This window comes from Molothrus ater, chromosome W, assembly GCF_012460135.2.
Source record: "Molothrus ater isolate BHLD 08-10-18 breed brown headed cowbird chromosome W, BPBGC_Mater_1.1, whole genome shotgun sequence".
Classification (NCBI taxonomy): Eukaryota; Metazoa; Chordata; class Aves; order Passeriformes; family Icteridae; genus Molothrus; species Molothrus ater.
In genome coordinates, this window is record NC_050510.2 from 4203458 (window position 1) to 4217558 (window position 14101).

The following is a 14101-nucleotide window of genomic DNA, read 5'->3' on the forward strand; positions in this document are numbered from 1 at the left end:
CTATTTGAATCTTTTATAAAAATTTATGAAGGTATAAAAGGGATAAAATCCAGTGCTGGGTTGCTTGGCTATTTGCCAAAAGCAGACAGTTAACTTAAAACCACGTTCTTTATATACTGTTACATTAAAGGACGTACATGCATATTCCTAAGAGTTTATACATATTCAAACATTCCTTTGAGTTTAGATGTTCTTTTGCTTCATTTTAACCTTTGACTTGTCTTCATGCCATTTTGTAGATAAAAACGAATATATTTTATTTCTTCTTGTGGTTTCATCTTGTTGTATTTTCACTCCCTGATATTGAAGGTCAATAAATTCTTCTTTTTTTCAGTGGTCTGGTTTCTGTTTCAATTATCTTGTCTTTCAGATAAGATAGTCTCAGAATGTGGGAAATCACCTAATTATTTTACACCATTTTCTGAGTTAGTTACATGAAAAAGCATTTTAACATCACATAGTCTCTATTTTAATATTGTGCTATGGCCTAAGATATATTTATTAAATTACCATTAACTATTTATATAAGCTATACGGTGCATATATAGACTGACAGATTATACTATACTAAAAAGCAGTTAAAAGGAATCAAAATTTGTACTATATCAGGATCTTTGTGATCAATAATAACTTGTAAAACAAAAGCTAATACATAAATACGAAAGCCAATAACTACATATGTCATTTATAAGAGTGTGCCTTTGGCAGAATGCCAAAGCACCTGTTATAGGTGGATAATGAGATGATTGACTCTCGCAATTACAAGATAACTATTGCGTGAATATTAAAAGAAGCTTTAGGGATGTGTTAAAAATGATCAAATTTGCAGCCAAATTTATAATAAAAGTTTAACAAAGATTTATTAGATCGTTAACAAAAAATAGAATTTAGAAAAACCACCACAGCCAAGACAGCGTCAACCGCGGGTGCTGGCGCTGGGCGAACCGAGATCCGACCGACAAAGTGTCAGCGTTTCCCCAGTGGTTCACCCTGACTGCTTCATGCAGCTAGCTTATATACAGTTTATTCTGCCTGGGGCAGAGATGACCGAATGTTCCTTTGTGTCTCTTCACATGTAGAACTGGGGCCATACATGTGCAGAAATATACAAAGGACAGTCCGGGTGTCTGGATGGTTGTCTGGACTCCTTGGAAGAGCCTTCATTCCCATGTAGCAGAGTGGCGCCGGTGTTTGGTAGATGCAATCTTCCCAGGTGCAGGACCTCGTGAGTGGCTTAGGCATTCCAGGGAAGCCAGCAATCATGGCCCGAGAAGGTTTCATTCATACGTTAAGAGACTCGATATTATCTTAACGTTGTCTGGGAACTGATTGAATAGAAATAAGACTCTGCTCCCAGCCAGAGTGGTCAAAGACATAACTTTGGACTTTACAATATTTTATACATATATAGCATGAATTATCTCTACCATATACTACAGATATATAGTGCAGTAATCTGTGGTTCTCTGGGCTTTGTATGGGTCTGGTTCCAGCTAGCTAGAACCCAAGCCCACACGGACCTGCATGGACTGAAGATAAAAGACGAGAAGCGCTCTTCCCCATGTGGGAGCGAGTATCCTGTTTATTGGCTTGGGCCAGGACACTTCTGGAGACAGCGACCACCCAGGCAGGAAAGAGGGTGTGGCCCCCTTGCAGTGGAGTTTTATGCCCCAGGGAAAGGGGGCGGGGAAAGAGGACCATGGCCAATGGGATGCCATTGGGGAGGGGCGAGGGGAGGGGCCACCCATGAATACAGAAAGGGGGGGAAGTGTGTGAGGGCGCAACCATGTGAAAGGGAGGGGAATACACCATCCAAGTGACCAGTAACATTTTTTTCCCATCACCCAATACAAAGACAGCCACTAAATAAAACTATTTAGTGAAATACAACAGATCCACCTTTTCTGTTAACTAAAACCAAAAGGAAATGGGTCGGATTATTTTTGCTGCTGATTATGAATTTGTCCACCACTCATGGTTTGCGGGCCTGTCAATTTGCTTTAGTCCCACAAACTCCGAGCGGTTGACTTCTGCGGTACTGGAGACCAAACCATTGATAGCCTTTAAAAGTATGCGACATAGAATACCAAATGCTAACATGACTAGGAAAAGAACAACAAAAACCAACAGAATTGTCCTAATTATAGAGGTCCACCACCCCGAGAGTCCCCAGTCCTTGAACAATCCGCTGAACCAGTCTTCGGATTCCTGCTTGACTTGTCTTATCAGGCTTTTCATTTCTCGGAGAGTTGCATGGACGTTGGGTGCTTTTGATGTTAGGTTCATGCAGCACAGTCCTTCAAATTCCTGGCACTCATGTCCATGTAGCAGCAGGAGGAAATCTATGGCTGCACGATTTTGGAGTGTGGCCTGCCTGGTAATCGCCTCGTTCTCTAGGAGGGAGCTGATGGCGGTGGATGTCAAGTTTGCCTGTTTGACTACCCAGCACTCTAGGTGGCCCAATTCACCTAGAGCTTTGGCTGCTGCTACCCATGGATAGAACAGGGATACAGCAATTTGCTTTGACTTGGCCCAATGAAAGATGTCTGCATCACAATTTGATTCCAAATTGTCTACGCTTCTCTTATGAATTTTGCTGACCAAATTGTTCTTTTGAGTCCACTCGCCAATCATGGTTTGGTTGGGTGCCAACAGGGACAACCGCCCGATGGTACACGGCCCTCCTAAAAGCCGAGAAGGGATTCCTGCCCATGCCCAATCCCCACAAATTAAAAACAAACCTTTGGGGAGGGTCTTAGGATGTGAACGGTCTGGATTGTCTGCTGCAACATGGCTTAAAACCTTACACCACCTTTTGGCAGTGAATTCCTCTCGATACTGTTTAATGTTGTTAAAAGGTTTGGTGTTGGAACGTGGGATAAAGAAGAAGTGTATGCAGTATGGTGCAGGGGAGGAGCCCAACAGCTCTAACTCTTGAGGCTCCTGAGCATCTCTGGGTAGCTTTGGCAGCCACTCCTATATGGGGTTTTAATCATTACAGCTCGCTGGTGATGGATATTCTGAGGTTGTGTGTGATTTGGTTTGAGACTTGGGTGAGGTATAGGCGTATCTAACTTGTCTGTGAACTCTCCAGCTTGCAATGGAATCCCTACCAGGCAGGTAGACATTGGGTCTTTCGCTGCTGCTGTGGACAGGCATATATTTTCCTGTTGGAGCGTCTGTGCCAGGGTCACCCAGATGTTTTGGCGTGGCTGAGGAATGATCCACGCAGCTGTCAGACTGCTCAGCGCGAACAGGATGATAACTCAGACAGGTCTCATCGTGAGGTTAGGTAGGAGGTAGATTTTCTTTTCTACAAAGGAAAACAAACATTTTTTTAAAAAAACATATTCAAGTTCATGGGTCTGCCAGAATGCAGCTAACTCTCTTAGGAAGATTCTTCCTTCTTTTTCCAGTGGCGTCTTCTCTTGGAAGCGACAGCTGCTTGCTTCTTATCCCCGTCTGCTGGAGCTGGATTTTTGGGGACAAAAGGTTTTACCCACTTTTGGGGTATCCATCGAGGGCCTGAGGGGGTGGATACACATGCATAACCACGCCCCCAGGTGACGAGCTCATAAGGACCCTTGCTTTCCCAAGTTTCTGGGTCCTTAATGAGAACTGGTGGACGCTGTGACAACTTAAACCGCTTGTTATTATTGAAATGACGTATTACTGGAGGGTTCATGTTTTCAAATGAACAATTCAGAAAATTGATGGTAAACAAGGCTTTGCAGAGCTTTTGTTGTGGAGTCATCCATGCTGCAGAATTTCCCTGCCTAGCCAGGACTTCTTTGAGCGTGCGGTGGGCACGCCCAATCACAGCTTGACCTGTGGGGGACTGGGGGATGCCTGTCTTATGCTCCACTCCCCACTGCTGGACAAACTCTAGGAACTCCTTGGAGGCATACACTGGGCCATTGTTGGTCTTAATCAACCTAGGGATCCCCAATACTGAAAAGGCTTGCACCAAGTGTTGTTTGGCATGCACAGCCCTTTCCCCTGCATGGGCAGAGGCATAAACCGCATCTGAGTATGTGTCTATGCTGACGTGTACGTATTTCATGCGACCGAAACTGGGAATGTGTGTGATGTCTGTCTGCCACACTTCACAGCTCCCAAGGCCTCGGGGGTTAACCCCAACACCCAGGGATGGCACTGCCTGAAGCTGGCAATTGGGACAGGTGGCCACAATGGCTCGAGCCTGACTTTGTGTTAGTTGAAACTGACGGATTAGACCTGGAACATTTTGGTGGTATTGTTGGTGATTTAGCTTTGCCTGTTGAAAGATGTCTCGAAGGCATGCCATTTCTGCTGGAGCAGCAAGGGAATCTTTGTGATTACCTTCTGCGACCTCGCCTGGCAAATCGGTGTGTGACCTCACATGCATCACATAGAAAGGGTGCTCCTGCTGCGAAACCAAATAAATTAGTTTTGAGAGCAACCTGTGGAGATGCCCATCCTCGATGTCTTTGAGAACTACCTGCTCCTCCCTGGACACTACTCCCGCCACATAGGCTGAATCGGTAACCAAATTAATTGGCTCTGAAAACTTCTCAAAGGCTCACACAACTGTGGCCAGTTCAGTGATCTGGAGCGACCCCTCCACAAACTCAACATCAGCTTCCCAATGCTGGGTCTGGGGATTTCTCCAAGTCATCACTGACTTGTGGGATGCTCCGGACGCATCAGTGAACACTGTAAGCGCCTTGAGTGGCCTACGACTTCTTTTCTCAGGAGCAAGGAGGTGGAATTCCTCGTTGAACAGTTTGTGTGACGGGGCCTGGACTGATACGTTCCACTGTAGCTGTCCAGGGATAGCTGGAGACTGGCATTGCTCTGGAGCAGGTCATTGAACCTCTTTTTGGTCAACCTCTCAGGAGAGTCCTTTCCCTCCTTAGAAAGGTGAACTGGAAGGTGAATACACTGAAAGTCAAAACCGGCCAGCTCACACAATCTTAACCTGGTCTTCCAGATCAGCTGAGCTATTAGCTCCTGTGGCTATGTGATAGCTTTGGATCACTGATGGGAGAGGAAAACCCACTCTATGATTAGAAGTGGATCCTTTTGCCCTTCAAACCACTGGAATATCAACCCGTATATGTGTGCTAACTTCCCCAAAACAATGAATTCAAAAGGCAGCTCGGGCTTATAACAATGAGCCTGCCTTTTGGCCAAAGCCTTCTGCACTTTTTGGAGGGCGGTTTTTGCCTCTGGGGTCAGTTCCCTGGGAGAGGCTAGCTCTCTCTCTCCCTTCAGTAAATTGAGAAGGGGAGCTAGGTCCTTGTTGGTGAGACCCAGCCAGGGCCTGACCCAGTTCAAAGACCCACACAAGGAATGGAGATCTGCTAGGGTTTTGGGATCACTCTTAATTTCCAATTTCTGTGGAACAATGGTCCGCGCAGTGATTTGCAAGCCCAGGTAATTCCAAGGTGGCATCCTCTGAACCTTGTTTTCCTGCAGTTGGAATCCAGCAGAGGTTAAAACTTTAACCACTAGGTCAAGTGTGTCTTGGAGTATTATGTCATCAGGGGCACACAGAAGCACATCATCCGTGTAGTGTAGGATGATTGCCTCTTTTTTCTGGCCGTGCACTGGGGACAGCAATGAAGCTACGTACCACTGGCAGATGGATGGACTGCAATTCATCCCTTGAGGCAATACTTTCCAGTGGTAGCACTTCATTGGGGCTTTTCAGTTGGTGGTGGGAACTGAGAAAGCAAACCGTGGTGCATCCTCTGGGTGTAGGGGAATGTGACTGCGGTCACAAGGGTTTTCAGGATGAAGAAGAGACGAGAATGTTGACTCCATGATCAGAAGGCTTGATTTATTATTTTATGATATATGTTACATTAAGACTATACTAAAAAGCAATAGAAAGGAAAAGGTTTCTTCAGCAGCTAGCTAAGCTAAGAATAGAAAAGAATGAATAACAAAGATCTGTGTCTCAGACAGAGCAAGAGACAGCTCTGCCATGAGTGGTCAAGAAATCCAAACACCCACAGGAGACCAATCATGGCTCTACCTGTTACATTCCACAGCAGCAGATAACCATTGTTTACTTTGGTTACTGAAACTGCAGCTTGTCACAAGGAAAAATCCTAAGAAAGGATTTTTCATGAAAGATGTCTGCGACATGTCACCTTTTTTTATTTAGTTAAATTAAAAGGAAAAAGTGTTTGTAATTTTCTCTGCTGTACTCATGCCGAAGAAAAAGACAAACACTTGACAGGTTATCTCTTGCCAATCAAACTCCACTCAAGTGCTCCTGTGGAATGCACTGGGAATTTCTTCACCTGTAGAACATAAAAGTCTATCATATTACTAAAACAATTCTATAATATAAGAAAATGAAAAAACAATGCAAAGAAAATTCAAGTCCAAGCAGCTGAGTTTCAGGAAAAGTCCATGGCTTGAAGATGTTCCTCTTTGCCATATCTGAAAGTTTCTTTTGGTCCTGAAACAGGCTTGCTACAGAAAAAGTCCATCAATAGTTATCAAAAGTCCATTGACAGTCTTCAAAGAATTTTGAGAAAATTTTTGAAATGTCTTGCCACAGCCCTTTATTGAACAACTTGGACTGAAGCCAATCCCTGGCTCCTCAATGCCTCTGAGCTGCTGCCAGCTTCTGAGCTGCTGCCAGCTCTTTCACCCTTTTTTATTTAAGTAATTTTTTTTTTCTTCGTCTTGTCGGAAAGAGCAGCAGCAGCAGAGGAGCCAGAGAGAGGCCCTTGGGGGCCCTGGCCCATGTGGAAGGATCAGGAACCCCAGACCTGGCCCACAGAAAGGTGGCCCAGGACCAGAAGGGGGAAGCAAAGCCCCCAAACCCAACAGGAGGCCGGGAGGTGGCCCTGGCCCAAGCAACCAAGGCAGACAGCCCAGGCCCAGACCCCGAGGCAGGCTCTGCATTGGCACAGAGCCGCACCCTGCTGCCAGTACAATGGCAGAAGGGGTGACCAAACGCTTCCTTTCCCCAAAATCACCGAGGCATGCTGGCAATGGGAAGACAGAAGCTGTCCCGAGAAACTTTGTCTCGGGTCTGGGGATGTCCTTTCCCCACAGCAGACAAGCGATGCTCGCTTCCTGCTGTGCCCTCTGCCTCTGCAATGCAAATGCAACAGGTGTTCCTCCCATCTGCCTCACGGCATCACCTCCACCCCCTCTGGGCTGGGGACCAGGGGCAGAACTTTCGGGACCCACCTCCCCCTCGCCACTGGGGTGCGCGAGGGGCGGCAGAGAGATTCGCATCCCCCAGGGGGAAACCCTGGACCAAACACCCCCCAACCCGCCAAAAATGCTGATCTTGAAAACAGGCAGCCGGGCTGCGCCCACAGCCAGCTGTCAGGCCATGCCTCCTCCATGGAAGGACAGGCTGACGCCCTCTTCCCCTGTCCCAGCTCCCCCCATAGGGGCAGCCCCGGGACAACCCAAAAAACTCGGGGAGGAAGTCACGCTGGATGCAGGAGGCGCCGCTGCAGCTGCCGCCGGCTCCAGGGCAGCCTCTGACGCAGACACGGAGGATGGAGTCCCCCCAGGCGGCAGAACTGCTGGGGCAGGCAGCGGGGCCGCCTGGGGAGGCGGCGGGGGCGGCACGGGGTCGGCAGAATCTTCTGCGCTGGGCTCTGACATCGGCCGCGGAACCGCAGTTGCAGAAGGCGGCGGGACGGCCAGGGGGAGCAGTGGATCGCTGTTGCCCAGCAACATCGGCGCAGCCGCGGGAAGCGGTGTCTCTGAGGCCTCAGATGCAGGCAGGGAAGCCGGCGGAACCGCGGCCGGAGCGCCCACAGGCTCTGCCGGAGGGACGGCCGTGGGAAGTGCCGCGCGGGGAACCGCCCGCACCCACGGGGCGGGTTGAGGTGGCGCTCGCAGCGCTGGCCGGGGCGGTGCCCGTGGCGCTGGCCGGGGCGGCGCCGCCCACTCCCATCCCCCCTGAGAGCAATGGGAGGGGGGAACAAACGGCTCCGTCTGAGCATGCTCCGAAGACGCAGTAAAAAAAACTTCGGCTGCGGGCGAAACTTCACCCCCCCACTGTGGTTCAGGGGGGCTGGAAAGCAGCAGAGCGTCCCCCTCCAAAGGGTCTTCCCCCGGAATTGGGGGGAACGGGGCTTTGCCCTTGCAGTTAGCAATCCAGGGAAAAACAGCTGCTCGCCGTTTCAAGACTAGAAAGAGCTTCAAAAAGGTTGGATAAATCGAGGGGCATCCGAACCCCCGGTATAAAAAGAATTGGAAAATGGAGTCCATACATTCCCAGACAAACATATCAAGGGCATATAGCACATTCGTAAAAAAACCCAAAGAGCTTTGCCCATCGAAAAAACTCATAGAAATCTGTCTCCAACAGGAGAATTCCGTCCTCTTCACCCCATTTTTGCCAGAGGGCAATAAGTTTCTCCTCTGAAGGGGAGAATGGAACCTCATCCTCTAGGGGAGAAGTCCTCCAGATGAGCAGCCACAAACTGTGAATGGCCTCATCTTTAGGAGGGGAAAAACCAACAGTACCTTGTGACAGTGTCCAGGACACTCTGGCTATCTGCACGGTGCTGCTGAGCTTTCTGAACATCTTCCGGGAGGCTTTTCAGAAGGTTCTCTTTGTGGTCAGCCTTGCTGTGAACTCTGTCCAAATTCGGATCTTCAGTTCTTCAGCTCCTGGCTAGAATCCACTTCTGTGGTCACTTGTGAAGCAACCATCAATGCCACACATTCAGGGTTTACCCAGTGCAGCAATGCTCCTCTGGTGGTCTCACCAAGTGATGATTGTCCTCCTCAGTCGAGGGTCACCAATTGTGACTGCGGTCACAAGGGTTTTCAGGATGAAGAAGAGACAAGAATGTTGACTCCGTGATCAGAAGGCTTGATTTATTATTTTATGATATATGTTACATTAAGACTATACTAAAAAGCAATAGAAAGGAAAAGGTTTCTTCAGCAGCTAGCTAAGCTAAGAATAGAAAAGAATGAATAACAAAGATCTGTGTCTCAGACAGAGCAAGAGCCAGCTCTGCCATGAGTGGTCAAGAAATCCAAACACCCACAGGAGACCAATCATGGCTCTACCTGTTGCATTCCACAGCAGCAGATAACCATTGTTTACTTTGGTTACTGAAACTGCAGCTTGTCACAAGGAAAAATCCTAAGAAAGGATTTTTCATGAAAGATGTCTGCGACAGGGGAATATGGAAGAAACAGTCCTTGATGTCTAGGACAGCCAATTGCCAATTTTGGGGGAGCATCCTTGGGGAGGGCATCCCTGGTTGGAGAGACCCCATGTCCACAATTCTCTTGTTTATTTCTCTTAAATCATGGAGGAGCCGCCACTTATTCTTCTCTGGCTTTTTTATTACAAAGACTGGGGAATTCCAGCAGCTAGATTTCTCTTCAATGTGTCCTTTAGCCAATTGTTCTTCCACAAGCTCCTCGAGCACCTCTATCCTTTCATTACTGTGTGGCCACTGTTTTACCCAGACTGGATCATTTTTCAGCCATGTTAACCTGTGGGCAAGGTGCTCGACAGTGGCCGCTTCTAAAAATCCTGGGGTGTTTTAGGGATAACCAATTTGACCCCCACTGTGACATGGTGTCTCTCCCCCACAAGGGAGCTTTGTAATTAGTAACAAATGGATGGATGCTGGCAAATTTTCCGTCTGGTCCCTCAATTTGCACGATGCTCTTTGATATCTTTGCCAATGTGAACCCTCCTACACTTTGGATTTGACCAGCCACGGGCTGCAAATCCCAATGTGACAGCTACAACCTTTCAGGTATGATTGTCACATCTGCCCCTGTGTCAAGCAACCCTTCCACGTGGAGATGTTCTGTTCCACGCATTAGGTTGCATCCCATAAGGGGTTTGTCCTTGCCAACCACTTCTGCCCAGTATACACCTGGTGCCTTGTCATCTACTGAAATTTCTGCTGGACCAGGAATGGCCTGGGCGATGATTTGCCCCTTGGCCAAATAGAAGGGTGGCTGTGGACAGCGCGCCAGGAGAATGAGGTTAGGTATGTCTCCTTTGATGGTCATGGGAGCGACCTCAATCTCCATGGGTGTGTGTGCAGTGTCCCCAATAACAAAGTACTCACTGTCCAATTTTGTGCGATCTTTTGTCAAGTTCTGCAAGTCCTCTGGCAGGTCCACTCCAATGACCGTCCACTGGGTAGACCTGAAAACAAAAGCTTTGGTGGTCACAAGCTTGAAACGCTTGTCAGACCACCAGATTTTATCCTGCAAATGGTTATTTTGTGTTCCCGCACCCCGCTTGCCTTCCTCCCCCTTTTCTGATTTGAGGGAGGTTTTCCCCTCAGGGAAGCCTGCTGCATTTATGTCGTGGCGCGGGGCGGGTTCGCGCTGACATCGGGGTTTTTTGGTGTGAAGGGTGTTTTTTGTTGCTGGCTTTGGGGGCAGTCCTGGGCAAAGTGTCCTGTTTTTTTGCATATGAAGCAAATGACATGTTGAAATTGTTCTGGTGACATCTGTTACCTCCTCACTCCTGGAGATACAGCTACCACCGTCTCTGGGTTTTTCAGCCTTGACCACGCCTCCCGTGCAGCAAACAGTTCCACCTTCCTAGCACAGGCTTCCATCATCTCTGCCAGCGTAGGTGGGGGGTTGAGAGGCAGTCCTAGGAGCACCCTGCTGCAGACTTCATTGGCATTCCTCTGCGCCATCTCTTTCACTATCTCCATCTTTGTCTTGGGGTCCCGTACTCGTCTCTCAACCTGTGCACGGAGCCGGTCGATAAACTGCAAGAAACTTTCTGAAGGAGACTGTTTAATGTCAAGGAAACTACCACTAGCTTCAGCAGTTGGTAGCTGGTTAAAAGCCTTATCTGCAGCCTTTGAAATCTTATCTAGAATGAATTTTGACAACACCCAAGCTTTGTCCTCAGGCTTAGGCCACTCCCCCTTGCCGCACAGAAGTTCATAAGTAATGTTATTATTTTCTAAATCTTTGGCACCTTGAGGGGTTTGTTTAAGTTCCTCCAAGAGATCCCTGAAATATCTCTTCCAGGAGCTTTCCCACAGATCAAACTCTGACCGGGTAAGCAGGCACCGGAAAAGATCTACAATGTCAGCAGGAACAAATTCAAGGGATGTTAATGTAGCTCTCATCATGCTTCTAAAAATTTCACTATTTCTCCCAAATTCTAATTGGCTTTTACATAACTCACACTTTGAGTGATATGAGAAGGGCTGGTAGGTTCTAGGACCAGTCCTACCACCTGTGTATTGAACAGGGGCTACCAAGGGGATGACTTCTTCCTCCCAGTTTTGGACCCCAAGATTTCTCCCTTCAGCCCCACCCCCGTGGGACCCGGCAGGGGGAACACCCCCTCCCCCAGCCCGACTGCATTGGGAAGCAGGCGGGGAAACACCCTTCACCCCACCCCCATGGAAACTGGGAGGGGGTACACCCCCTGCCTCTGCCCCCCCCACCCCGGCGCCTTGGTAACTGGGAGGAGGGACATCCCCTCCCCCTGCCCCACCCCTGTGGGAACCGGGCAGGGGCGCACCCCCCCAGCCCTCGGCCCTAATCTCTTGGGACCCAGGTAAGGGGGCGTGGAGAACAGGCAGGGGGGCGGGGCAACTGCGGGAACCAGGGGCAGGGTTACAGGATGATGTAACGGGGGGCGGGGACATGAAGGGAGGGGAAGGACCGTCCAAGGGAAGGAAGGGGTTGTGAGACCAGAAGGGGTTGGGGGAGGGGATAGGTGGGCGAAAGGGATTGTCGGGGGAAGAGGGGTAAGTGGAGGGCTGAAACACGTGGATGCCGCCATTTTGGGTTCCGGCCATGCGGTCAGCAGTATCGTGAATGCCAACCATGTGGTCGCAGCCATTTTGGGAATGGGGGGGTTAGAACAGGACTTCGGGGTAACAGGAGCTAGTTTAGAGGGGTGCAGGGAAGGTGCTCTGTCAGCCTGCACACAACTGCCAGGGCCAGGGTACTGGGAGAGAGGTGGGAAGCCAGGGGAGCAGTTGCAGTGCCACGTACCCTGAAATTGCCGGGAAGCTTTGCTCATCTCTCTCAGTTCAGGGGAAGAGGGTTTGGGAAGAGGGGCAGGAGAAGCCGCAGGAGGGGAGATTTGCTCTGGATGTCCTTTCAAATCCCTCTTTAGCACTTCTTTCCGAATCACTAGGAACACAGGAAAAAATTGAGACACTGTCCCATCTCCCTGTTCTGCCTTTGCTGTTAACAAGGCTCCAATTTTATCCCAGGCAGAGACAGAATTAACATTCTGCTGGGTAAACTGAGGGAAGTGAAAAGATATCCAGCAAACAAACCGTTTCAAAACTGCTTTGGAAACTGTAATGTTTCCACTACTTAGGGTTTCTAAAATTAGGGTATAAATGCTTCGCCGTGCTGCAGAAAACTTAGCACCCATGTTTGCGTTCTGCAGCACATAAATCTACCTTTTTTTACAGCCAGTACAAACAAAAACTGAAAGCACTGAGTCCACAGTCAATCCGGGAAAGAATCCGGGCAGCCTCCCCCCCTCTTCCTCTCCGGGGAAGACAAAGCTGCCGGCACCCCCTGCACCATGTGGATGCCGTGTGGGCGCCTGGTGCCGGTCCCCGCCACCTGCCGGGTCCCGCCGCTGCCCAGGCACGTCCCCTCCCGGCAAAAACACAAGCTGCAGACACTCTTCCACTGCCCGCACTGCCGCAGCGCTGGAGCCTGCGCGCAGCTCCGGGTTCACTGTGAAACCCGCCGGCGCCGCGAAATCGCGCTGCCCGCAACAGGTGCCGCCGTTCCCGGGAGCCATGCACCGTGGGAACACGCCGCTGGAACCACGCAACCCCCGAAACAGTGCACAGGAGCCTCTCCGCCCGCGCTGCCGAGCGGGAAACGCTAACCCTTTTCAGGAGCAGAGTTTTTTCCTGCACCGGGAGCTAACCCCCACCTTCTGAGGGCCCCCCCGGGGTCCCCCTAAGACGTGCAGGGAATACTCACCCCGCTTTGGGGACCTGGCTGCCTGGGACAGCTGTAAAGAAGTCCTTGTCCGGGATTGGTCCACCAGGCGCACGGCGGGGTCCCGACTCCACCCTCTAGGCTCCTTGCCGACAAAAACATAACGAAGAAGTCACGGGAAGGTGGAAGACCAAAAAGCTGATGTAATCCATTTGTGGAATTACCAGCTACTTCATGGCCATCGTGGGAGATGGACACGTTGGGCGCCACCTGCAGTAATCCGTGGTTCTCTGGGCTTTGTATGGGTCTGGTTCCAGCTAGCTAGAACCCAAGCCCACATGGACCTGCATGGACTGAAGATAAAAGATAAGAAGCGCTCTTCCCCACGTGGGAGCGAGTATCCTGTTTATTGGCTTGGGACAGGACACTTCTGGAGATGGTGACCACCCAGGCAGGAAAGAGGGTGTGGCCCCCTTGCAGTGGAGTTTTATGCCCCAGGGAAAGGGGGCGGGGAAAGAGGACCATGGCCAATGGGATGCCATTGGGGAGGGGCGAGGGGAGGGGCCACCCATGAATACAGAAAGGGGGGGAAGTGTGTGAGGGCGCAACCATGTGAAAGGGAGGGGAATACACCATCCAAGTGACCAGTAACATTTTTTTCCCATCACCCAATACAAAGACAGCCACTAAATAAAACTATTTAGTGCAATACCACAGTATAGTTATGTTATTGTAGTTTAGATGTCCTCTGTTCTCCCCATAGTTCCCTTCCCCCCCCCCGTATTGTTACCATCAGACAGCCGAGGTTGTCTAGGACAGGTAAAAAAGAAGGCGTGCACATGTGTCCCTTGCATGGGACAGTTGGGAATGGAAAAGCTTGTTGCTAAGGGGGTGCGGCATGGCAACACCTGATCTCCAATCAAGTTACAAGAAAGCAGTTTGCACCAATAAATAGCAAAGAAGAGCAGACTGACAGACTTTGGGAGGGGCCAGGGTTGGCTGATGCAACCCCTAGGGGTATAAAAGACTCAGCACCCATCTTGAAGATGAACTGGCAACATGGTATGCATGAGGGGCTGTTCCTTGCGCTGCAGCTTTTTCCTTATGTAGTCCTTTGTTGTATTTTTGTTACGATTTAATAAACCTTTTTTAAATTTTCAAAGTGAGCAGCTGTTTCTCACAGCACCGCAGTGCTGGA

At 49.6% G+C, this 14101-nt stretch overlaps 1 protein-coding gene across 5 annotated transcripts; it reads right to left on the reverse strand.

The window, feature by feature from the left end:
• Positions 1-834: 834 nt before the first annotated feature.
• LOC118701556 (uncharacterized) lies at positions 835-13347 on the reverse strand. 5 transcript variants are annotated; one of them, XM_054517788.1, is made up of 4 exons: positions 12946-13347; positions 10474-10712; positions 10077-10156; positions 5804-8784 (listed from the first exon to the last, which is right to left on the reverse strand). In XM_054517788.1, exons 1-4 carry the CDS (start codon positions 13063-13065, stop codon positions 8738-8740), a joined length of 486 nt encoding a protein of 161 aa, XP_054373763.1. In that variant the 5' UTR covers positions 13066-13347; the 3' UTR covers positions 5804-8737. The 5 variants fall into 5 exon arrangements, with proteins under 5 accessions (XP_036262124.1, XP_054373763.1, XP_054373762.1 ...); XM_054517787.1 differs by having other exon boundaries at positions 10474-10760; XM_036406231.1 differs by lacking the exons at positions 5804-8784; positions 12946-13347 and adding an exon at positions 835-3313 and having other exon boundaries at positions 10474-11279.
• Positions 13348-14101: the final 754 nt, after the last annotated feature.

What these genes read in the sequence shown, in the direction of transcription:
- LOC118701556 (XM_036406231.1), bottom strand. Translation starts at nt 11,108, where the DNA reads ATGATGAGAGCTACATTAACATCCCTTGAATTTGTTCCTGCTGACATT. An exon ending in GTATCTCCAGGAGTGAGGAG is followed by an intron (nt 10,157 to 10,473) that starts GTAACAGATGTC and finishes TTTTGTTTTCAG; the next exon opens with GTCTACCCAGTGGACGGTCA. An exon ending in AGATCGCACAAAATTGGACA is followed by an intron (nt 3,314 to 10,076) that starts GTGAGTACTTTG and finishes TTTCCTTTGTAG; the next exon opens with AAAAGAAAATCTACCTCCTA.